The following is a 25,184-nucleotide window of genomic DNA, read 5'->3' on the forward strand; positions in this document are numbered from 1 at the left end:
ATAACATCCTGTTTTCTTTAGATTGAAAGTTTTACTTTTGTTAGACAATAATATAACTATATGAGAGTATAAATGCATTTATGTTGATCCATGGTTTTTGTTCATAAGCATTCTTTTTAAGTACTGTTAAATTTGTAGGCTTAGAGCCTTCCTGTAGCTTCATGCTATTGCAGACTATTTTGTGTTTGAGGTAGTCTGTGGTGGAAATGCGTGTTTGAATTGCTGTCTGTTGGCTGCAAGGACAGCTGGAATACCCTAAAATAAGCAAATAATGGTGGTGTAACTTTTGCAGAGCAAAAGAGGTACTTACGAAAAATCTTTAGAAATTTTGCTAACTTGTGGATGTATACAGGGAACTAAAGTAAACATGAACTCAGCTGTTAGAAGGAAATGCAAGTTTTGGATAAATGGGTGGCATTTTAGATGAGTGTTAATACAGGAAGTACTAAACCAGCACTGTCTTGACTTTATCACGTTACTGCAATTTCTGTTTTAACACTGTGGGGTTCATGATACGTAACCCAGCCCTGATTGATTACAGTTTGAATCAGCAGTAAGGCACCTGAGAATGATCAGTTTGGTCTCTTACCAGAAATGAGACATTGAACTCTTGCTAGTTTCTTTGTGTAATTTTCTTCTTTAATCTTTAGGGGGACTTTTCAGAATAACGTCCCTGTTTCCATGATAAAAAGAGATCATAAAGTCATGTGAGCTGGAATTTATAATCATGAGGTGTGCGTATTCAGCCAGCTAATTTTAACATGATCCATATGGGCCTTTGAAAATTAAAATTATGGCCTTGAACTGGGCTTTGTGTGAGTAAAAGATGTAATGTTTGTAATATGCAAAATGTATAATCTCTGGGTGGTGAGAGAACTCGTGGAGAAATGCTTACTAACTCAACATATTTAGCCTAGATAACAAGGAGACTTAACTACAATATGCAACTTCGATGGTATTCTGTGGCAGTAGCTAAAAGCATATGCGGAGAGTTTGGAATGCATTCCTTAGATATAAATGAGAAACAAGATTAGGATAAATTTTGATTAGATAACAGAAAGGCACCGATCCAGCACTTGCAAAGTCTTTGATTTTGGTATTGAGCTAGGTTTGTTGGCCTGCAGAGTGCAAGGTTTGAGTACTTCGGAGAGTTAGCTGGCTTTGTATCTGGAGGCTGGCTGGAGGGCATTCAGCAGATAATGTGGTCACAGTCTGCTTGGAAGTGAGACAGTGCCTTGATTCTCTTTACTGTGAATCTCCACTGGCTTCCTCACAACGGAAATAAAAGTAGCAGCAGGGCTTATGGAGTGGATAATGGACAATGCCTTTTGAATCTTTCAAAAGCCTAATAGAATTATTAAATTTTGATTCTTCTTGATATTATAGTGCTGTTAAACTGATAGGTTGGTGGGATTTGAGAGTGTGGTGATGAGAGAAAAGTCTTTATTTTCTCATTTCTTCTTCCCTAGTAAGAGCAGAGCAGGTCAACTAGTGTGTTCTGATGAGTCTGTGTAAAGAAACATTAAAGGTACAGGGATCCCTGGCTTGGTGAGCTGTGAACCTTAATTTCCTCATATAATCTCCCACAGCTTCTCATCATGTGCACCCAAGCTCTGCTCTGCATCTGCTCCTTAGGAGGGAAGGGAGAGTCTGGTGGGAGCACAGCAGGTTATTGCTGTTGGTGATTGGTGGTACTGGGTGGTACTGGGTACTGGGTTTTTTTAAAGGCAAATAAGATAGCCTGTAATGTAAATTTTATTTTATATCCTGTTTAGGAAATGGGGAGATGAGTGGCTGGGAACAACATGGGACACTTCCTCATAGCTCTTAGCACCTTGGACTATGGATTGAACTGCAGAAAATGGACTCTAGTATCTGTCAAACAGCAGAAATAGGAGATGGACAACTGACCTGTACACAGATCTCTCTTTATCTCTGTAATGCCTTCAAGGGCAGGCTATGATCCTGCGTTAGGGACACATTCAGTGATGTCCCAGTATCTGTAATGTCCTTTGTGCATATGAAGGAACAGCAACAGGGAAACAGCAGCGAAAATCACAGGCTGGTGAATGGGTGGGATTGGTCAGTACGTGAAGAATGTAGGGCAGCAGGTAGTAGCAGATAATGTCCCTCTTCCCTGAGCTGTGTCCCACCTCTTTGTTTGAGGTTTATTTTAATGCTTCTTTCCAGTTGCAACATTATTATTCTTTACCTACTTCTTTTTTTAGCTTTAAGGAAAGACAGCATTAATACAATGCACTTCTCTTCCCCTAAAAAAAAAGAAAGATTTAGGCCACTGAGTTTCTTTATGTTGTAGATATGATTCATTTTGGTCATGGGAGGAGAATGACAGTTACTTGCTACACAAACCTTTCCTGTGATTCATGGAGTGCCATTTGTGTCAGCCTTGAAGGAGGCACTTCATATGCTTCCTAGCAGGAAGGAAAAAGAGCATGATCATAGTTACCAGATAGGATATGGAAATAGAGTGGGAGGGAATGGAAAGCGGAGAAGGAAATGCTGATTATTCAGAAGAAAGTTGCAGGAATGCCAAGATTCTGTCTGTAATATCCATTCATCTACTTAATGAAAAATGAATACATACAAAACCTATATATAATTAAGGGGGAACATCATGACTGTAATTGCCATGTTCACAAAATAGGATGGCTCATTATATAACTCATTTTTTGGTGTGAATACATCCTAGTGCTTTTCCTTCTGTCTCTGGTTCCATTACTGTTTCACATGGGATGCAGCACCTATCCCTGAGCGATGTGTTTCAGCAACAGTTTCAGGGTTTGCTCTCAAGCTCAGCCAGCCATGTACAATGCCTTCTGTTAGCTTTCTGCAGAGACAGATTTTTATGCTCTAACATACTAGTATAGTTAGCAACTTAGGAAGTGTGCTGGCTTGCTAGATCAGGAGCCCTTTTCCTTTCTTTGCAAAAAAAGTAATTAAAAAAGCTACACCACGGTTTTCTTCCTAAAAATAACAGCACAGATTGGCTACTTAAACTGCTTGTAAAGAAGAATTCTCCAATAAATTGCAACCCCTAATGCTGCATGGGAGACTTTGGGGCTCTGTCATGGCTTCCAGCTGCTTCCAGCTGTGTTTTCTATACCTGGAAACTGCAGAGTAGTAATAAATGGGAGTAGGATGTGGAAACTCATGTTTCCTAATTTCTTCATTTCCTAAGTGGGTTAGGGGCTGGTGGCTGACTGTCCTTCCACAGCTGGCAGGGTTTGGTGTGGTGCACACACCTGTGCCAGGAGGTAGAGCTGTGGCTGTTCAGCCCTGTAGCATTTACAAAGAGCACTTGTCCAGCTAAGCAGATGCACAGCGACGTCAGAATGAGAAAGCAGAGGTGTAGTTAGAGATGAAAGGAGTGAAATTAGGAGGAATGCAGAGGAGAAGTGAATGTGAATTACGAAGCACATGTCCCATATTCATTGATTTTCACTGGCAGTTAAAATTTTACTGCTTGATTCCCCAATGCTATTCAGTGTGCCATTATTTCCTGTGTTGTAAAATGCTGGTTCTGTTTTGATTTTTCAGTATCTGTGTTTACTGGGAATAAAGAGTCTAATTATAGTTGTGAACTATACTGTATTGGGAGGGCATTTAAGTTTCTTCTGACTATTTCTGAGGCAATGTCATGAGTCATGAAATATAACTTTTGCAGAAAATATCCTGATTGCCTAATGACTAGGTGTTGGTAGCTGAAATTACACACACTCTCTCTTGTTCACATGAAACCAGGGAAGTGTCTTTCTGAGTAAGCTGTTTGTTCAAGTTACCCAAGAAATGTCACGGTTTATGGTTGCAAAATAGGAAAAAAGCATATGTTCGAGGAGCTAGAAATGCCTGCTGTGCCTTACAGGTGCTTTAGATACTCACAGCATTAATACTTGTCTTTGTACCTAAACAGAAGAAATGCTGCCTGAAAATAGTACAACTGATTATCCATGTACAAAATATTTTGTTTTGCAGATGATGTGGAGGATGTTAACAGTATGGAGAATGTCATGTTAGAGTACGCCGCCATGGACAGAGAACTTAGTCATTATATAAAAGCAATTGAAGAAACGGTACATCAGGTAAACTGCCACTTCCATTAAAGTTATGAAAATACATCCTTGCTTAAATATTATCTTTTAGCAGATATAGTTGTTACATTAAACCAATACATAGGTGGAAAGGTAGTTGGCAGGTATTCAATACTGAAGTTGCCAGTACATCTGTTAGTTTTTTTCCCTAGCTCACCTGCAGTGTTGTCATTTCTAATTCCTCCCCACCAAACTCTGTTGGAAGGTGGGATGAACAGTGCTCTGGGAATGACTGGCTGAGGGCTGTGTCGGTAAGACAAGGCAGCCTCAGCTGGTACCTGCTTCACGTGGGGCAGAAGATGGAAGGAAGGAGGCAGCTGATTTCAGGGCCAAACATGGGGTTATGGCAGCAGAGACCGGATGGGGGCTGCCTCCCACCAGTGCCTCAAAAACGGTGTGATTGTTCATTGCCTCTCTTAGCTACCTGGGCACTCACTGTGGGACAGCCATCGCGTTTCCGCATGCCCAGGGGCTTTCTGGCCCAGGTGGGGAGCGGTGCAATTGCACAGCAGGTGCTATTTGGAGGAAAGGCCCGCAGCACGGGTTGCATAAGCTCCTTTGTATTAGCAAACCGGGCTCCACGGAAGGCGCCACGGGTCGGGCAGCTGCACAGCGGCTTTCGGAGCACTTCTCCGTGTCTACCCTTGGCGGGTAGAAGGCAACGGCAGCCAAATCCCCCCGGGCCGTCCCCGCTGCGCGCCTTGGTCCGGAGCGCGGCGCTGATGGAGCTGCCGGGGCCGGGCGGGGCCGGGGCGTGGCGGCGACGCTGGCCGCCAGGCGGCGCGGCGGTCGCGCTCCCGCGGGCCGGGCCCCGGCGCCCCCGCCCCCGCGCCGGCCGTGCCCGCCCGCCCTTATCTGGTGTAGCCGCGCGGAGATGGGCCCGGCGGCTGTTTCTGCCCTGCCTCTTGGACTCTGCGTAATCCGCTCCGGTCGATAACCCTGTCACCCCGATTCCAGGGTGCTGCTCCTGCGTCCTCTGCCCGTCCCGCACCGCTCTGCTAAAACAGCGCCTTGTCTCCTGATGATCGCAGCCTGGCCGTTAGCAAGCCAGACATTTGGAAGCGTAGGCTACACGGCAGATGCAGACACTGAAAGATTCAAGTTCAGTGCAATCTGTATTTGATAATTTCTGGGCCACATAGTGCTTGACGAAGGCAACTTTCTAAGTAACCTATTTTAGTATCTGCAAATCAGATTGTGGTGTCGTTTTTTTATGGATTTCTCTAGAAAAGGCAAAAGCACATTCCTGATTTCCCTTCAGGATTTTCAGTTAAACCTGTCTTGCTGTAATATTGCTGTTGTTTTTTGCCATTTTAAAAACAAAAACGGGAGAGCAAAGCAATGCATTTTTCACTGATTCTATTCTCAGAAATGCCTGTGTGGTTTTTATTTTGTAGAAATGTTTTCCTTAAGTAAATTTTTAAATCATGGTGAGTCAGATGCTTAGCTGAAAAATCTTCATTCAAATAATTAACTATTACGTGTTTAAAAGGGGTTGGAAACTGGCTACATCAGCAAATGTTGGACAGTATTAAATAGAGTCACTGTTCCTCATGGAGTCTTTAAATATGCATTTCAACTCAGATGTCACTATAATTGCAGACCTCCCAGTTTATATTTGTCAGAAACTGCATGGATCAGAACTTTTTCCTTTTATTTGGAATATTCATGATTTTTAAAGCTTTCCCAGTAAAACAGAATGTAGTCTTCACATCATTAGAGATTAATCATGTATATCCAGGCTTGAGTGAAACACAATAGGTTCATGTTTTGATTGTAAGCTATTAACTAATTGATGTGTTATTGTGATAATAGGAATTTAAAGTAATTTTCAACAATATAACTTCTTTCATTGTCCCTGTGTATCAGCAAAACACTTTCTTCATCCTACGGGAACATGAAAAGTAAGCCCTATTCCTTCACCAACAAAGCACTCAAATCCTGTTTCCTTCAGATGCATTTGCTTATTAAACTTTAACTGCTTGACTGAAATGAAGATATTTTTGTGAGTTTGAGTATGGCAATGATAGATTCATGATTTTTAGAAGTGGATTCAGCAGCATCTGTTGTGTGCATATCTATGCGTGTGTGCAAAAAAACGTTCTGGAAGGATTAGTTTTCATTTATTCTCTTTTTTCCCTAATGCAGCACATTTAGATTGTGTCAGAGACTTCTCCTTTGTTAAAATAAGCATTTTCCCTGTTCATTCCTTCCTAAGGTTTTAAAAATACAGCTCCAAGACATTTACACATTTAAGAGTTGCTGTGGGTTATGCTCAGTAATGGCTGATCTGTTCGCCTCTAGCCACACTTCTGTCTCTGTTTCCTACCTCACTTTAGGGAATTTTCCATACTTTCCAGTGCTAGCATCCTGAACCTTTCTGGGTAAGAAAGGGATCTATATAACTTTCTGCAGTCAAACAGAGATACAGTCTGTTCACTAAAAAATGACAGCTAGAGCTTTCTTTTGGAGGATAGCCGTACCTCTAAAAATGTGCAGCATATCTCTGGTTACCTGCTAGAGACAGCTTAGAATCTGCTTCTGGGAAATAGATCCTGTTGCTGAATTTAGGACTGCACCTGGAGGTAGCTGTAGAAGGGCTTAGGTTTAAAAATAGCCTCTGCTGGCTTGCTCCCTGGTTCTATCTGAATTCATTACCTGAGGGCTTTCTCTGGGGAGCTGCAGCAGGTCATTTATTTTGAGCAGCAGACTGTTTTTCATATACGGTGTTAGCAGTATTTGTTTCAAGCTGCAAAACTCATTTTATCTGATTCTTTTGTGAGTTTGTATGTTGTCATTTTTTTTCATGGTCTGTAGTTTCTTCATACAGCAACGAATCTGAAAGTATGTTATGTTCTGCGTTTCACCTTCTAACCACCTGCTTGTAGTGAAACATCTAACTAGAACTTAGCATGATAAGGAGACAGCGGCAGTTAAAATTCCTGATTTATGATTTTACTATGTGTACCTTTAAATGACATTGACAAAGTGGTGATATTGTATAGCAACAGTATATAATGTAAATAACTAGGAAATAGCATGAGATTTAGTCATAGATTTTTAAAAGCCATTTTTTTTGTTGATTTAGGCTGCAGTAGGTGGAATGTAGAAGGTGAAACGTACCAGCATCTTCTTCTGGATGAATCAGCAGCCTGTTGAGCAAGAAATGAGCAGTCGAATCATAGTGTTTCCAACAATAGACTGTGGGAGATCCTTTGTCTGTGGAAATTCCCTGTACCACTGGATTTTCTTGTACCTGTGTAATGACTGGACTCCTACTGCTGTTTCTTTTTTTTTTCATTTTAACAAGTGTTTTTAAAATAAATTAGATACTATTTGAATCTTTCCTTACAAAGTCCAGATAGGTATCTTATTTTTGATGTAATAAGAAAAGACCGTTGGAGCTGGAGTATCTCTTGCAAACTTCTTTATACTTTTCAAATGGACCCAAATGACTTGTACGCAGACTGATTTAGCCTATTCAAGTGTCCTCTACTCTGGGAGAGCTCTCAAATGACCCGAGTATCAATATATTGTGCTTGCTCTCTCACTCCTGCTCTGCTGTCTCAATTAGCAGGGGTGCTGGGAATGGGCTCTGAGCACTGTCTCAGCTTTTCATGCTTTTGGCTTGTTTGGGACTATAAAAGCCAGGGTAAACTTTTGAAGTCTTCAGCTTTCCTAAATAAAATGCATCACAATGTATTATAGATTGATGAAGAGAACAGGGAACACATAACTAACTTTCTAATGTTGCACCAGCCTTTTCTTCTCCTGAAGAGAAAGAGAACTATTTTATTGCTTTTGCAAGTGAGAGCAAAGTGTTGAATGTGGTAGTGGCATCTCTGGCAAAGAATGCTTAGTACACGCTCTTGTAAGTTACTGCTTTGACAAACATCAGTTATCTTGTTTGAATTATGTGTGCCTTTTGCTAAGCCTGAGCACTGTGGGGGAGGGTAAAACCAGATTAAGGACTTAGAGTGGGAAGAAGCAGACAGAAGGGTAAAAGACATGGTCTTGTGAATTCGTTAGGTGATACAGACAGATGGGGAAGAGACTGGTTGGAAGAGTGCTAGGAAGGAAGGGGTATTGAGCTGGAAGAAAAAGATGGAACTATTAGAAGGTGTGTTGGTGCTTAGGTTTTATCCCATGCTGTTCTAGATGAGCCATTTCAATCGCCATGTCAATGGCTGCTGGCATCCTTATTTTCTGATTGTCCTGCATGGAAACTGATTTCAGCAATTGTCATTATAAGTTAGATCAAAGGTAATTATAGTTTGAACACAGGAAGTGAAATGAACTGTGTTCTTTGTTGGGTATCATCTGTAAAACTAAATGCAACTGGTGTAGGCGTGTGTCTTGCATAGGGTTTTAAGCCTGGATGTGTCTGTCATTCATGCCTGTGTGACTTCACACCTTATCATGTGTTCTTCCTCTGGCAAAGATTAGGAGTATACCGTGTTCCATATCCAAGAGCATTTTTGTCTCTAGAGAGTGTACAGGAACTCCTCTTAAATTTGTTTTGTGTTTTTGATAATAGTTCCCTTTAGATTATTGAGTTCATTGGGCAGGAGATGGCAGGGGTTGTTTGTTCACTTTGTCAGTAATTTAGAGCAGACTACTTAGTATTGGGATCTGTTATCTTCATGGCCAAGTGTGTAGGTTTTAATCCTGCAGAGGAGTAATTCCCTTCAGTGGTGTAGGTCATATTCATTCCAAGTGTGCAGCTTGTGAGTGATCTAAGGAACATCTGCAAAGGAGGAAAGAATGCTGTTTAAAACTGCTGTACAGGAAAGTCATAGGCTATATTTGACTTGCAAACTTATTTAGATGAATTTCATTTTCTTATATTAAAACTTGTAATATAATGCTCTAGTGACTTGGACAGTCTTCCTTGGTCTCAGAAAAATGACTTAAAGGTAACATCTTTGTTACCTGGGCTCTGCCAGCATAGCTGTGTTGGCCATGGGTCCTGTTGGAGAAAGTTTTGCCAATATATCCAAGTAATATCTTTTGACAAAGCAAACTAGACCAACAAAACGCTTTGTGTAGTGATGGCTCCTCCTGCAGTGTGGATTTTGAAGGAATAGGAAGAGTGTGATTCTACCCAGGGAGTGTGATTCTACCCAGCTCCCATCATCCTTGGTGGCACAGCTATGGCAGCAGGACTAATAAGATGACCAAGTTCAAGCTGTGTGACAGGCACTAAGTGTCATCAATGGCCTCTGCTGCCTGTCAGAGAGAAATCTGTGCTTCAAAATCAGATTGTCAGTTTTCTATAGGCCTAAGGAACAGGAAGAACGTGAATCCCATGGGATTCATGTGTTTTAGTTGATTTGAGACTCTGCCAGTGACTGACACTGTGATACCCATTGCAGTGTTGTCGGTGAAACAATTTTTAACGTGGAACTACCTAGTTTGACGGAGTGAACAGCCTTGTTTGGTGCTGATGCTTTCTTAATGAGCACTTTGCTCTTCTTTTTCTTCTTGCCACACTGTCATGACAGCACGTTTTAGGGCAAAATCCACTGATAATATCCATGTCTGCAACTGTGACCTTTACTGTTCTAGCTGAGTTCAGAGCATTTTTTCTGATACATGCGGTGAATCAGTGTTTCTCAATTCTGAAATTTTGTATGCTAGCTGTATGATTTTGAGACCTTTTTTCCATCAAAAGACCTCTGCTACACACAAACAGCTCATGAAGATGTTTGTGAAGTCTGCTGCTATGAAAACGGGTTTAGTGCAGTGGATATCTCTTTTCTTGGTCTGGTGTTTCTGCAGGAAACAGAGTACATGCTTACAACAGTGCCAGTTAGCATTCAAAGTACCAAAATAATGGCCAAAGAGATATCCATTGTTAACAAAAACTTTAAAGATGGAGCAAATTCTCCAGAAATCTATTTACTTCAAATGCAGAAGAGGAAGACATTGCACACATACAATGTCTTTGGCCATTATTTTGGTACTTTGAATGCTAACTGGAATTGCTCTTTGCGGCCTTTTTACTTGCTGTCTATTAATGAAACTACTTCACATTGCTAATTCATTTTCAAGAATAAGCAAAATATGGACATTGGATCAAATCCTTATCATGACCCAGGCAGGATAGTAGAGGAAAATAATATGTGATCCTGTAGTTTTGCCTCTGTATACATGTAATGCCATAGGGCTTCCTAAAATTTCTACATGCAAACTTAATTCTGGCATTTGCTAGTTATGGAGTATCATTTTAAAGTTTCTTCAATGTAATTTTTGATAAAATTAATAATCTAATAATAATCTATAATTAATAACAGTAAAAATAAGTCTATGTCCTACTGCCATCTCCAAATAGTAATTCTAACAGTATGGCACTGTTGTAGGCATGTACTCTGTTTCCTGCAGAAACACATTTCTAATATTTACTTGATAGTATTTACTTTTTTGTGTCTGTCTCTGCATGTGTTGAGCTAAACATTTGATGAAAGCTGCTTTTCTGTTTTCCCAGAATTAGTAAACTATGCATATAGCTCACTACAATAATATGTTAGAGTCCAAATTTGATGCGCTGCAATAAAAACATTTTTTCAGTGAGCAGTATGTAAAGAAGTAGGAGTAGTGTTTTATTATATGTGGGTTATATAGCACATCCTCAGTAGCGTGCGTGAGTGTCTCGCAGTAAGCATAAAAACGTGTCCTGCTTCTTGGAGACTAAACCCTGGAAACCCTTACACACCAACAGAAGTTTATTTGACTGCACTGCAGTTACTTATGTTTGTCAAGCTAAACGTTTTCCTAAATATTTGCAGTGTCAACATTGTAGTTGCTGAAATGGCTCTTGGCTTGTGTGGGTAGGAGTGTGGCAGCAGGGTCCACAGCTGGTTAGCAGAGTGAGGATTTGGGTGAAAAGAAATTTTCTGGACCTAGGACTGTCCCACGGAACTGGGAGCTCCATAGGCAGGGTGACAGCAGGGTTAGTATTTAGAACAGATATGCCAGAGGAATCCTCAGAAGCCCATAGTGGTTTGAAAACTGTGTTTGTTTTGTTGGGCAGCAGAGCTGCCCAGGAGGTAGCAAACTAGCCTGGCATTAAGGAGGACTGGATGCTATTTTCATGTCTACTAGCAGCCTATGTGGTTGACCTTGACAAATTGTTTCACTCGGTGCCTTGGGCTATGGTCCCATGTTCATTAATACCATTTTTGTGCAGTACCAAACCACCTGGTAGCACATTCACATCAAATAAACCAGATCACATGATATCATGCTTATCCTGGCTGTATGCCAGTTACAGAAGGACAGATTCTACCTGATGGAGCATAACTACGTGCAGAATTAGAGTTGGCAGAGTGGGTTACACTTAATCAGTGCATCATGCAGCTGTTGTGGTTTTTGATTCTGTCCTAGACGTACTGAAACTGAATTTACTCTCTAGCTCAACCATAACCTCAGTCATGTGGACAGCATCCCATATTTCTGTCTGTAAAGAGATTTATTTTTTTCCTGCCTGAATATTTCAAAGCAGTTTGAATTTGGTTTGTTAATGATGGTATTTTAACACTAAGAATTGTATTCAGGAGTTTCTGGAATTCCAGAAGATCACAGCAGAGAGCAACTGAAAGTCTCTGTGATTTGAATCGCTGCTTTTGCAGGCAATGTCTGCATTTCAAAGTCAACATGCCTTAGCTGTGTCTGGCTTAGCTTAGCCTAGAGGAAGAAGATAAAATTATGAAATGTAATGAAATTGGTAGCTGTTGAAGTAGATGGCCAGTGCAAATGAAAAGACCATCTTTATCTCAAATCGTGGATTGTGTTAGGGTTCTTTTTTGTTTTATTGATGAAACGTGTTACTGGAAGCACTGGAGTTGTAGCTTCAGTTGATCAGTAGTGAAAATAGTCTTTTCAAATTAACCATCTCATCTAGAAACCTCCTGCTGACAGCCCAAGGATTTAAATGTTTGGACTGGGGGGGGCGTGAGGCAAGCACTAAAGGCTGAATGATTCTCAGCAGCAGGGGTTTTGACTTGAAATTAATTTCTCTTGTTAATTGAACACACACAAGTTGATCATGGCTTTGGGGAGGCAGTTCTGGAATGCCTTTCATAAAATGTCTTCTCTCCAAATGTTCAGTGTTGTTTTAATTACTGTAATTGTTTCCAGAAATTATGTGTATGTTGGGTATTTTAATATCCCTCCACCAAAAATTTAAATGTTAGATCACTCATTTAAAAACATTTCCTCTTTCTCCTAGTGTGCTTTTTAACTGACCTTAGCAATAAAAATATTCAGTTACACAGATTTTCCCTCTGCAAAATTCTTAGCAGCTTTATAATGAATCACAGATAAAATGTTGCTTACAGTGTGAACTAGACCACATTTGTGGTTGCTACTATCAAGAATTTGATTTTGTTAAAGAATGTCAATTAAGAAGGAGTTAGTTCAAGTTGCTGCTCTCATTGTTAACTTCCTTGTGAATTATACTATTTGGGACGTTTTCTCATAGAGCTGTCCAATCCTGGGTGTAAGCAGGGGTGTGTATGCAACACTACGTGGAGTTGACAATGTACAAAATTCTTGTGATTTCATAATATGGATTGTTTTGAATGGTTTAACTTTTGCAGAACTGCACGTTTAGGGCCTTTGATAGAATGGAAATAACCGAAGGTTTGTGGAGGTTTGGTTTATTTTTTGATGTTGGGACTTAAGAGCAGCATTTTTTTTATTTCATTACATTATATAATGTTTCTCAATATTTTTACCACATGCACTCAACCTGTGAGTGTCAAATAGTCTTTCTTAACTTTCACATTGCTTCTGTTTGATTTAAAAGAAGCAGCATGACTTCTGTGTGTTTGTGATTTGCTGCAGTATATAACTATGCCTATTTTAATGCCTACTACAATAAAAAAATGTGCTTAATGTGCGTATGCATCTTTCCAACTTGAGGTAGATATTTCAAAAAAGACCTTAATCCTGCCAGAAATCAATACCAGATATCACAGTATCTCCCAAATGTGCCCGCATTGTTGATAACCTGCTGTGAGTTACAAACACTCTGATAATAAGAGTTGGCAAGTTGGACTAGTTTCTGAGCTCGCATCTTATTTAACGGAGCTAAGGGCATAGCCTGAGTAAGCTGATTTAACCAGCTGAAGTATTTCTCTTAACCTTAGACTTATGTGTTAACACCTGATGGTGAGTAAAAAGTATTTTAAAAGACCGAAAAAAATAATTATGTACATCAGATACACTCACAACTTCTTGCAGAGTGTGAAGTTCCCACGTTACCATGTACTCACGCATCCTACTCCTGATACATTCCACAAAAAGAGAGAAATGAAAAGCTCATTGATGTTGGTCTTTCAAACATTGGTGCTATATTGCATTGCCACTGCATCTGTCACTCAGTGTTTATTGAATTAGATACTCATCCTCTGTTCAAAGATTTTATCATGCTGTTTTTCCATCAGCAGTCTGTTGTATGGGGAGAGGACAGGATAGTGAGGGCTTGGATGCAATGGTGAGTTTGCACGGGTTGCTGAGAATATGGCAACTCTAGTAAGGAGAACTTATGAGGTGTGGTTTTGTGGTGTGTGATAATTACTTTAATGAAGAAATGTGGGCTGTAGATGAAATGTTTCTCCATGGATATTTTTATGCTTAGTTGGAGGTGATCGAGGGGTACAGGTAAAGGCTGGGTTCCAGTGGAGGCAGTTTGGTCCTGTTCAGTAAAACTTTCTATTGAAACAGGGTATTTACTTAGCTATTAACAACGCCACTTTATTCCACCACTGTCTGTTAAATTCCACTAACTACTGCAGCCACAGCTCTAGTCATCCACCTCATCTTCCTGGAGTCATGTTGATTATGTTCAGTTTTGTGAGCAGCTCCTCTTCCTCTCCCCTTGCTTCCCCTCTTATAGGCTGCTTAGGCCTTGGAATCTCTTTCTTGTCTTCCTTTGACCAAAACCGGAGTTGGCTGTTGGTGGTGAAGAACTCACTTGGAGAAGACTTAGAGAACCATTGCCTTTTCTCCCATTGTGCATTGTGCTGTTCTCCAGCAGTGCATTGTATCTCTTGGTAGACAAGGTCTTGGTGAACAGTGTCTTAAGAGAATCTGGCCCATCAGTCAAATTGGCACATCAATTATAACAATTTATGACTGTGCTAACCCTCTAGGAGCTAATCAGGCCTGAGTATATCTTAGTCATCCTCCTTAATCTACTTGTTAGGGTTGCATATCACTGGCCTCCATCAGTAGTCATGCTTATAGACATATATCAGACAATTCCCATCAACTAGGTTTGGATGCACAGCATAGACATTTATAACTTTAGCATGTAGTGCAGCTCAAAGCTCTTTTTGGTACCTCTTTGTCTCTTAAATTTCTAGCAGAAAGACAGTGTGTTACGGTAAGGAAAAAATCCAGCTAAGGCACAAGGCACCTTTAGAGTATCACAGGTGTGGCTTTACTTCTGTTCAAGGAGAAATTGTCAGTTCAGATAAGAGGTGACTGTAACAGCAGTGTGTACAGTCATGGAAGGAACAGAAGGGCTCATTCACAATGTGTCATGTAAAAACAAAGGGTAATTTAATAAAATTATCCAGCAGGAGCTTTTAAACCAAGAAAAGGAAGTAACCTTTTACACAGTGAATAATTACCTTGTGGAATTAATTGCCACAGGATGTTGTGGACACCAGAAGCATTAATGAGTTCAAGAAGCTACTAGACAGATTCACGGAAGAAAACCTCATTGACAGCTATTAGATTTAAAGATTCGGATATAGTCACAGTCATAGGAAATCCCTAAGCTGGTAGTTGCTAGAAGTAGGGAAAGTAGGGAAAGCATATGGTGGGAAATAGGGGTTGGTGCTCTTGTTCTGCTCCAGCTTTTTCTTCTGCTACTGTCAAAGACAAGAGAATATGCAGGATGAGTCTTTGGTCTGATGCAGCACTCATATCTTTATGCAGCAGAAAACAAACTACATATTAAATAGAGTGTCCACAAGCACTACTGCATCCTGAAATTCATGTTGACTGGCCACATAACTGTATATGAAAACTAATTATACTCTGTTTCAAACCTATTTTAGAACACAGTTCTATCTAAAAACTGACTTTTACCTTAATAATTGGAATATTTTGTAAATCTTCAGAGTATCTGGAAAATTTTGTCTCTGTTCTTACTCATATATTTGACAATTTAAAAAAGCAAATGAAGAACTCTTGCTCTGGGCATTTTTGCATAATTGGAAAATTGTGAATCTCAAAACTCACTTCAAATTTATATAATATAAAACTACACAAACCATTTAATAACTCAGTACTAGAAGATAAAATCCAGCTTGAAGTTAGCAGAGAGACACTCACCAAAGAAGGACCAAAGAAGGGAGGAATCTGCAGCTAGGTCCTTGTCTTGTAGCCAGTTTTCTCCCTTAATGCCAAGAAAAAATAACTCGTTCTACATAACAAATCTTGCCTGTAATATTGGCAGGAGGAGGTGACCTACAGCTCTGTGTGAGTATCTGCTAGCACCTCTTCCTATAAATTTGATGAAATTCCAGCTTATGCACCTTCTCTGACCTCAACCACACCAAATGGACATACTGAATAAGAGACAACAAAGCATGTCTTACTCTTAAAAGAAGAAAGCACTAAGTTGATGGCACTGTCAGAAAAAAAAAAATCATGATTTTTAAATGCAATTCCAGTACTTGAGGGAAGCTTGGTTCCACCATTTTTGTAAGTCTTCTTCAAGTAGTTTTTACCTCTCTTAGACTCCTGTTTATTGGACTAAAAAAGCCCATCTTCTTCAACTTCTATCAGTCATGAGCCCATGGCCTCTTCCCAGACTCCATTTTCTCCATGTGCCTCTTGAACTGATACTGGATGCAGTATTTCAGCCTTCGCTTAATCAATGTGTCATAAGAAGGAGAGTAACTTCGTTGTACTGCTGGCCATGTGGCTCCTTATGTCATTTACCTTATTAGCAGTAATAATGTTTCCCTGTGTTTCACTGTCCTTTTCTGCAGAGCTGCTACCAAATAAGTCAGTTCCTAGTATGCACTGATTGCATGGGTTTACCCTGCACCTGGAAAAGCTACACAACTTCTCTTGTTGAACTTGATACTTGCAGTCCCGAATTTCCTCAAAGTCCTTCTTGATTAAAGATCTGATAGATATGATGAGTGACAGTAGGTTAGTATTGTTTAGAAGTTGTCTAAGAGTGCATTGTGTTTCATCATCCAGGTCATTGGTGAGGATATTGAACATTTTCAGCCCTACTATTCACTACTATAATACCCAATATTGGCTACCAACTGAATGTCAAATGAGTATTTACTGTGACTGTTACCCTCTCAGCCCAACTGTCCGGTAATTTTCAGTGTACCTACCAGACCATTTGATTGCATCCACCACTCTTCCCACATCTGCATTTCAAGTCAGTTCCTCATAACACAATCAGTCAGATCAAGCATGAAATGCCCTTTGTAAGTCCATATTAATTGTTGCTGATTACCTTTTTGTTCTCTACATGTTTAGAGATGGATTCCAAAAGTATGTGGTGTGTAATCTTTCCAGGGGCTGAGGTGAGGCTAACCGGCCTGTACTTCCAGAATACTTCTTACCTGTTTTTCAGACAGGCATAGTGCTAGCCTTTTTCCAGTTTTCAGGGGCCTGCCCCAATTATCATGCTTTTTTTTGGAGAAGACAGAACTCTGGGAGTGGCATCAGCCAACTCCTTCAGCACTTTCAGATTAATCTTGTCTGTCTTCATAGGCATAAGTATGTTGTCTGTCCTGGAAATCTAGGAATAATCTTTGCCTTTGAAGACTGAGGCCAAAATGTTTTGAGTAGTATCATAGAATCATAGAATGGTAGGGGTTGGAAGGGACCTTTAGAGATCATTTAGTCCAACCCCTCTGCAGAAGCAGGTTCACCTAGATCAGGTCGCATAGTAACATGTCCAGGCGGGTCTTGAAGACCTCCAAGGAAGGAGACTCCACAACCCCTCTGGGCAGCCTGTTCCAGGGCTCCCTCACCTGAACAGTGAAATAGTTTTTCTTATATTTAAATGGAACTTTTTGTGTTCCAGCTTGATCCCATTACCCCTTGTCCTGTTGCTAGCTACTATAGAAAAAAGGGATGTCCCAACCTCCTGACACCCACCATTTAGATATTTGTAAATATTAATAAGATCCCCCCTCAGTCTCCTCTTTTCTAGACTGAACAGCCCCAGTTCCTGCAGCCTTTCCTTGTACTTTAGCCTTTTCCATCTGCAGATCCAGGAGATCCTTTCCCCCATTCAGTAACATCCCCACTTTTCTTCTGAATTTACACAGTTCCTTCTTGCTGTCTTTGTGTTTCTCACTTGTTTTAATTCTAAATGCACTTTGATTTTCCCAGTTTTGTTCTTAAGTGCCAAATTAATGCTTTTGTACTCATTACAGTTCACTAAGAAGCTCCTTGCTTAGTCAAGTGAGTTGTTTCCTGAAATTTCCAGTCGTTTTGTACAACAGGATTATTTGTTCATGACAATTTTATTTGTTCTATAAAAGTTTACCAGCTACACTAGGAACCTTTTGTGTCAGCTTCCTAAGAGATCCTGATGAGCTATCCCCTGAATAACCTAAATTCCACTTGCATAAAATCCTGAGTCCCAATTCTTCTGCTTACCATCCCAATCTTCTACTGGATCCTGAATGCAATCAACTTGTGGTTACTGCTCCCAAGCTACTATCTGTCACCACATTTGCCACTTGTTCTTCCTTGTTTGTGCACAGAGGTCACAGAGAGTATTATCTTTGTTTGGTCTCTAGCATTTGCATTGAAAAGTTATCACCAATGCAGTCTAGAAATATCCTAGACTGCTTGCACAATGCTGTGGTGCCCACATAGTTGAAAATCCTAATGAGAACCAAGGCTGGTAATGAGGTTGCTTTTGGTAGTTGTTTGGAGACAGCCTTATCCACTTCATCCCCTGGGGCAGGTGGTATGTAACAGCGCCCATTGCTGTGTGGCTAACGTGTCTTTTGGCTTTGCTAGATTCCTGTCAGAAGCCAGGAGGCTGTTTGCCTTCTTGGTCACCTGGGCTCATTGCTGGCTTCTATTTGGCTTAAGTGTCAACCAACACCTCCAGGTCCTTTTCCACCAGACAGCTTTCCAGCCACTCTTCTCCAAGTCTGTAGCATTGCCTGGGGTTGTTGTGGCCCAAGTGCAGGACCTGGTACTTGGCCATGTTAAACCTCATACAGTTGGCCTCAGCCCATTGATTCAGCCTGTGCAGGTCTCTCTGAAGAACTTTCCTGTCTTCAAGCAGATCTACACTTCTGTCCAACTTGGTGTAATTTGCAGACTTACTGAGGATACAGTCAATCCCCTTGTCCATATCATTGGTAAAGATGTTAAACAGAACAGGCCCCAACACTGAGCCCTGGGGAACACCGCTGGTGACCAGCCAGCAGCTGAATTTAACTGCATTCACCACCACTCTCTGGGCCCAGCCATCCAGCCAGTTTCTTTAACCCAGTGAACAGTACACCCGTCCAAGCCATGAACAGCCATTTTCTCCAGGAGAATACTGTGGGAAATGCTGTCAAAGGCGTTACTAAAGTCTGAGTAGACAACATCCACACCCTTTCCCTCATCTACTTGTCGTAGAAGGAGGTTAGGGTAGTCAAGCTAGTTTATGTTCTAGTTGGGCTTTGGCCCTTCTTATTTTCTTGCTGCATAACCTCACAAGGACTACCCTTGTAGTCCTCCTGAGTAACCTGCCCTTTCTTCCAAAGGTCATGAACTCTCTTTTTCTCCCTGAGTTTCAGCCAAAGCTTTCTGTTCAGCCAGACTGGCTTTCTTCACCACCAGCTCATCTTTTGGGACATGCGGGTGGCCTGCTTTTGTGCTCTTAAGATACCTTTCTTGAAGAATATCCTGAATTCCTGGTCTTCTTGGCCCTTTAGGACTGTCTCCCAAAGGACACTGTCAACCAGACTCCTAAATGGGCTTGGCCCTGGGGATGTCCAAGGTGACAGTTCTGCTGAGCCCCTCACCTTACTCCTGCAAGAATTGAAAACTTTATCATTTCATGATTACTATGGCTAAGATGGCCTCCAACCATCACATCACTCACAAGTCCTGTTTACAAACACCAGGTTCAGCAAGACACCTTCCCTTTTGACTGTCTCATCAGCTGAGTCAGTTATGTTCCACATATTCCAGAAACCTCCTGAACTGTTTCTGCTGTATTGCGTTTCTAGGAGATGTCTGTTAGTTTTAGTCTGGAGAAGAGGAGATTGAGGGGAGATCTTATTAACATTTATAAATATCTAAAGGGTGGGTGTCAGGAGGTTGGGACATCCCTTTTTTCTATAGTAGCTAGCAACAGGACAAGGGGTAATGGGATGAAGCTGGAACACAAAAAGTTCCTCTTAAACATAAGAAAAAACTATTTCACTGTTCAGGTGAGGGAACAGTGGAACTATGATTCTTACCCCAGTGGGGCTTAAACCTGTGTCTTGGAGAAGTTTCTTCAAAGATCCTATTGGTGTCCATTGCAACACCTCTGATTCAGTGATGCTGACTGACCTCTCGTGACAACTCTTCACTGAGCATATCAGTGACTTGATCAGAATGCACCTTCCTGGCTTCCTGCCCCAGGAGCAGCACTGGGCATCTGAGCAGTCCAAGCACTGTGTGACAGAATGTGTGACAGAATGTACCCTTAGCACTTCATGGAGGCTGAGGTTGCTAAAGTACCAGTAAGGCTGCACTGATGACCTGTGATGTGTTATCACCATTTGGGAGCATCTTGTGCTGGTGACAGAAGATTTCTGAGATTTCTTTATGCTCACTGCTATCCAACTGCTTCACTTTTAGTTTAGTGTCCTGAGGGCAGGGCTCCTTGTTGCTGTTGTTCCCTAAGGAACACCATCTCATCTCTAGATGACTAGGAAGCTGATGCAAATTAAGTCTGCCCAGAGCGAGACTCCCACCTGGCAGGAGCTCCTCACATTGCTGGTTGTTAGTTCCCTGTCTTGTTTGCTTGCTTTTGTGATCACATCTCGCTTCCTCGTGCACTGCTCTTGAAAACAAGGGCTGGAATGTGAGTTAGCCATGCTGCTTTAGGACTAGGACTATTAGTCCTAGACTCAGGATAAGCGAATTAGGGTAATTAATACAGGAATAAGATTTATGTGTTTTCCACAACAACCATTCAATGAAGTAAATATGTGTTGTTATTTTTTTCTTTATTTTTAGTAAATCCTCAGTGCTTGTTTTATTGAATGACTAATACGTTTTAGTACATCTGAATTACATCTCTACTGAGTCATTTTGTTTTGTAATGACATATTTAAATGTTTAAGTCTCTACAGAAATTAAATATTGTAAAAGACTTTAACCTTTTGCTCTGGGGGTTGGTTTGTGCCTGTATTATATCACCACAAGCCTCTGGTAAGGAGAAGAACTGTAAGCTGAAGACTAACAATGCTGTGTTGCAAAAACATTTGTGGAAACCATAAATGAGCCAGTGTGTTTTTGCACAGACAAAATTTTGGGGTTTTGAGTCAGATCTTCCCCTGCTTACTGTGTAATGTTGTTGCATTTAACATTTCACAATACTGTTGTTGGACTCTTAATTTTTCCTAAGCCACTGTTCACCCAACATTTCTAAAGTTTTCCCTCATCTCTTCTCAGACTGTACTTACTTCATGTTTTGAAACTAAGGCTTTGTTTATGGGGAAGGTTTTGTGGGTGACAGAACTAAAATAATTGTATCAACGTTGCCTTAATTCTTGCTTTTCTTGGGCTTTTTTTTTGTGTATTATTTTGGGAAGGGAACGGTGTTCTTTTCTTTAGTTAAACTCTTACATAGGACATGTAAACTGAAAGGAAACAAAAGTATCTTCAAGTTTTATACTGGGATAACTGTAAAATAAATGTAAACATTTGGTGCTTGTGTGGACCAGTTGAGCAGCTTTCCTTGGATTACTTTGTCATGTGTACTGCTTCTTGAACTACTTCTTCCCTAGTCTGTTATCTTTCTCTTATCAGCTCATGATGCCCTTATAGTCCTTGAAGAAATGCCTGTTACACCAGGCTGTCCATATTTTGAAATACCTTACAAGCTTTCACTTGTGCTTCATTATCCTGGATTTGTAATCTGCGTTTCTCTCGATGTGTGGTTTATATTGCGTCTTTGTTTTTGTGCCAGGTCCATCATTTACTTTGTGAACTCTTTAGGGCAGAGGAGCTGTTCTTCACATAATGTGCTTTCTGAAGCTTAGACCATATTTTTAAAATCCAAGGAATGATTGTCGATCACTGTGAAAGACCAATACCTCTTTATTCTGCAATCTATGAATACTGTTTGAGGCTTTGCTTTGCCTTCTCCAAGCAAAAAATCAAAGCTAAGAACCACTGAAAAAGTTGGGTTTGTACTTGCACAAATAGGTTGTGTTCTGATAAAGGGTTTGAAGAAGACCCCCTCTTGCTGCAGCAAACAGATGAGGAAAACACCTGCCTTTCACCATTGCTAAAGAGAGCTGGTACTGTATAGTGAGGAATGGGAGATATTTGTAGTGGTAAATCTGAAATGAATGTGACTTTTTGCTCTGTGAATATTCGTATATAAAAATGCAGAGTTTTTCCAAAGTGCCTGCATGATTTAAGAGTCTTGCAGAAACAAAATGAGAGACTGAATCCACAGCTGAATGGTTAGGCAATAACCTGGGATGTGGGAGAGCTAAGTTCAAATACTTGCTGCAATTATCTTTTAATTAGTTATACAAAGTGGAACAACTTCAAACAGGAGAGATCGAGATGTCTTACCCCTGAATACCCAATAGCCTATGGGCTAGGACAACTAATATGGGATGAGCAAAGATTTAAAAATGGGTCACTCACCTTACTGATGACTCTTTCAACCGCTGAGATATTAAATCTGATAGTATTTGGATTTCTCTCATCATTGTTTATGAGGAAGGATTTACCTGGCTTAAGCAACTGACTCAAGGAAAGGATTTGCGGTGGAGGCGCCCATTGCCATTGAAGGAGTAGGACTCCCTGTCTTTTAGGCAATCTTTGCTTAGATAGCTGGCTTTTTTTTTCCCTGTTTTTTTACACTGGCTTTCTCCCTCAATAAAAAGTCTGACTCTCTAATTTAGGGAGGGGATTGTGTTAGGTAGTAGGGTCTATAAATCTGAAGTGCTATAATTTACAGCTTTGTCTTTTGGTGTATCTAGCTGTCTGCCACAAAGTAGAGACTTACAATGGTGCTGACAGACCAAACAGAAGGACGCAGTGGACTTTTAGCAGGGCTGACATGAAATAACAGACATAAAGACATTACACGTTGTTAAAATGTATTTACTGTTACAGGAGGAAACCATGCTAATATACTAATTACATCATCTTGAGAGACTCATAATTATCTCTACAGGATTTCATGAGTCCGCATCCATTTGATTTACCCTAATTCAGAACCTTGTCATCCTCATCTGCAATCTCTTGCCCACATGGAGCATGGAAATCGACACAAGCGTTCCTAATATGCAAATAGAGATGTGCAGTTCCACTTCAAAGCAGCAACTTCAGAAGTGGGAGTTTTAATTATTCCATTTTGAGTTAGTGACTCTGCAAAAGATGTTTTTTCTTCTGCCAGTGAGTTGAGTGTTCTTTTTTTTCAGTTTTGTTACCTAACTTTGCAGTAGGCACGTCTCGTTCTCTCTGTCATGGAAACAATAAAACAGTTGACCAATTAATGATCCATCTATTTACTGATTGTAATCCATAACATCCTCTGGCGTTGTTTGTCCTGTTCTTGGGTTCTTTTGCACGTGGTATTTGATACAACAGGATGAGATTCCTCATTGCTTGTCACAGGAGTCTGTCATGAACTTGGGAAACAAGGGCAGGTATGAACTGCCCTGTATTTTATAGAGATGAGCTGTATCTGCTGTCAAAACTTAAGTCCCTTGGCCAAGAGAAGGTTCTGGTGAGGTTGGTGAGAAGGAAAACTCATAAAGCAAGAGGTATTATCATGTGGCTGTGTGTTGCTTGGCAGAAGACAGAAAAAAAGGACAGCAATCACAATGGGGTTTGATAATAGTTAATCCACAGGAACTGGTCAAAATAGCAAATGACAAATTGAGAAGTAGCTGAAATTTCATCTGATTGTGAATAACCACAGAGTAGTGTCAAGTAAAATTTAAATATTTTTATGTGATGTGTACTCATAGAGAAGATCCTTGTTGAAGCCTGAGATAAAATTACAAGGTTTAGTTACTTTTAGTGAGTTATACAGTTGCAGTTTGGATGGTATATTTTCATTTATAATTAGATGACTTAAGGAGGTCACCAACAGTTGAGGAATGTGTGCAGCAGTAGCGCTCAGGACAAAATACTCTTAGGTACCAGTGGGTACACTTGGGAGAGCATGTGCTATGATACTCTGTGAAGAGATATGTGTAACCCACCGTTCCTGTGAGCCTGCAGACCCACATGTGGCAAGGAAACAGTCACTCACTCTGCTCCCTAAATCCTTCATCAGTGACTTGGGAGCTGCTGTTTGATGAGAATGTAATATATAAAAGGAGGAATGGAGGCATCCTGTAATTAGGGTTAGTAATAAGAGAGGAATCAGTTTAGCATGTGATATACAGTGAATGAGTCAGAGAGACGAAGGAAAAGAGAGTTTGATAGTTCTTAGGAGAAAAGTGCGGTACTGAAAAATTGTGATGAATGATGATGAGATGAACTTCAAAAGAAGCTAAAAAAGGGAAAGCAAAGTAATATGAGAAAGAGGAAGGACGAGTTCAAAATCAGAACTAAATATAAGAGCTAGGGCTGTAAATTCAGGAAGGTGTAGGGAGAAGTTCGAATGGCAGGGGAGGTGTGATCAAGAGAGTTGGCTGGCAGAAGGTTTATACTAGCAGCTGAAGGAATTTGGGGAGATGAATTTGATAGCATAGCAGAAAGTGAGGAGCAAGGAGAAAAATGTGGCTATTGAGTTGGAAAATAACAGAAAGGAAATACTTGCATGCGTAGAGTGATAAGTTTAGAAGAAAATTTTTTGTATTTTATGCTTTTAAATCTTATGGTGATGGTTCCTAGTCATGGACAACATCAAATTTTGGGGATTTTCAGCCAGGATAATAGGGGTGGTTTTGATAGTCAAAAAAGTACTGATTTTTTTCAGTGTTATGGCTTAACTCCTACTGGTTTGACTTCTTGTGTGAAGAAGTTCTTATGGAGATAAACAAGGTTTCTACTCCATAACCTTTTCTTATCAGCTGAGGCAATATTAAGAAAAGTGGGTTTAAATTTGAAGCTAAGCTTTTAAATTTGCTTTGCTTTTTTACACACAGTATTTGAACAATATATGTGAAGAGTATTCCATTTAGGAATTCTGTTTCATGCTCCTTTTTTGCCTATTGCCATGCAGACAGACTCTTGAGGTAGAATCATCTTCTTCAGCCTTATAACTGCAGCTGAGTCCTTGTAACAGGACTCTCTTTTTTCTTTTTCTGTTTCTTCTTAACCTGCTGTTGTATTTTGCAGACATATGTAAAGTAATACTGCTGTCACACACCAGTCTCATTTACAGAAATTGTTCTTTTAACAACAAACTATTTAAAAAGATGTTTTACATTGTAGTTAGAGTTTAATCGCTTGCAACAACATGTAAAAATCAAGGGCTTATAGGTAACAGAGGAGTCTATATGGTCTGGAAAGTTGGAATATGCTTTCATTTTTAGTCATAATTTTAAACCTGGATTGATAATTTACATTTAGATTTTTCAAAAGACTTTGTGTATAAATTGCAAGAGAGTTGCAAAACAAATGTCTCTGAAATTTTAAAAACTCTTCTTGTATGCTTTCTATTCTACAGACAGCTATCAGTTTGCATCCAGCATCTGCCTTACAGTTAGATATTGTTATTGCCAGTGTTGTGTTTAATTACAGTTTATTATATTGTTTGCAGTTTTTAAGGATTTCTTTAATGTGGGGAGTATGAAATAAGCTGGTTTTGAGCTAAGATAAGTTAATGTAATCACCTATAGTAAAAAAGCTGTTCAGGTTTTGTCAAATTTCCCA

General features: G+C 40.2%; 1 protein-coding gene across 2 annotated transcripts in view; it reads left to right on the top strand.

Moving 5' to 3' along the window:
• NSMCE2 (NSE2 (MMS21) homolog, SMC5-SMC6 complex SUMO ligase) overlaps window positions 1-25,184 on the top strand; it is a 132,487-nt gene that overhangs the window by 25,252 nt on the left and 82,051 nt on the right. For both annotated transcript variants that reach the window (XM_061995616.1, XM_061995617.1), the window contains exon 3: window positions 3,994-4,100. In XM_061995616.1, the coding sequence (XP_061851600.1) occupies window positions 3,994-4,100 (107 nt within the window). The remainder of the gene's footprint in view (window positions 1-3,993; window positions 4,101-25,184) is intronic.

This window comes from Colius striatus, chromosome 4 (assembly GCF_028858725.1).
Source record: "Colius striatus isolate bColStr4 chromosome 4, bColStr4.1.hap1, whole genome shotgun sequence".
NCBI classification, from domain to species: Eukaryota; Metazoa; Chordata; class Aves; order Coliiformes; family Coliidae; genus Colius; species Colius striatus.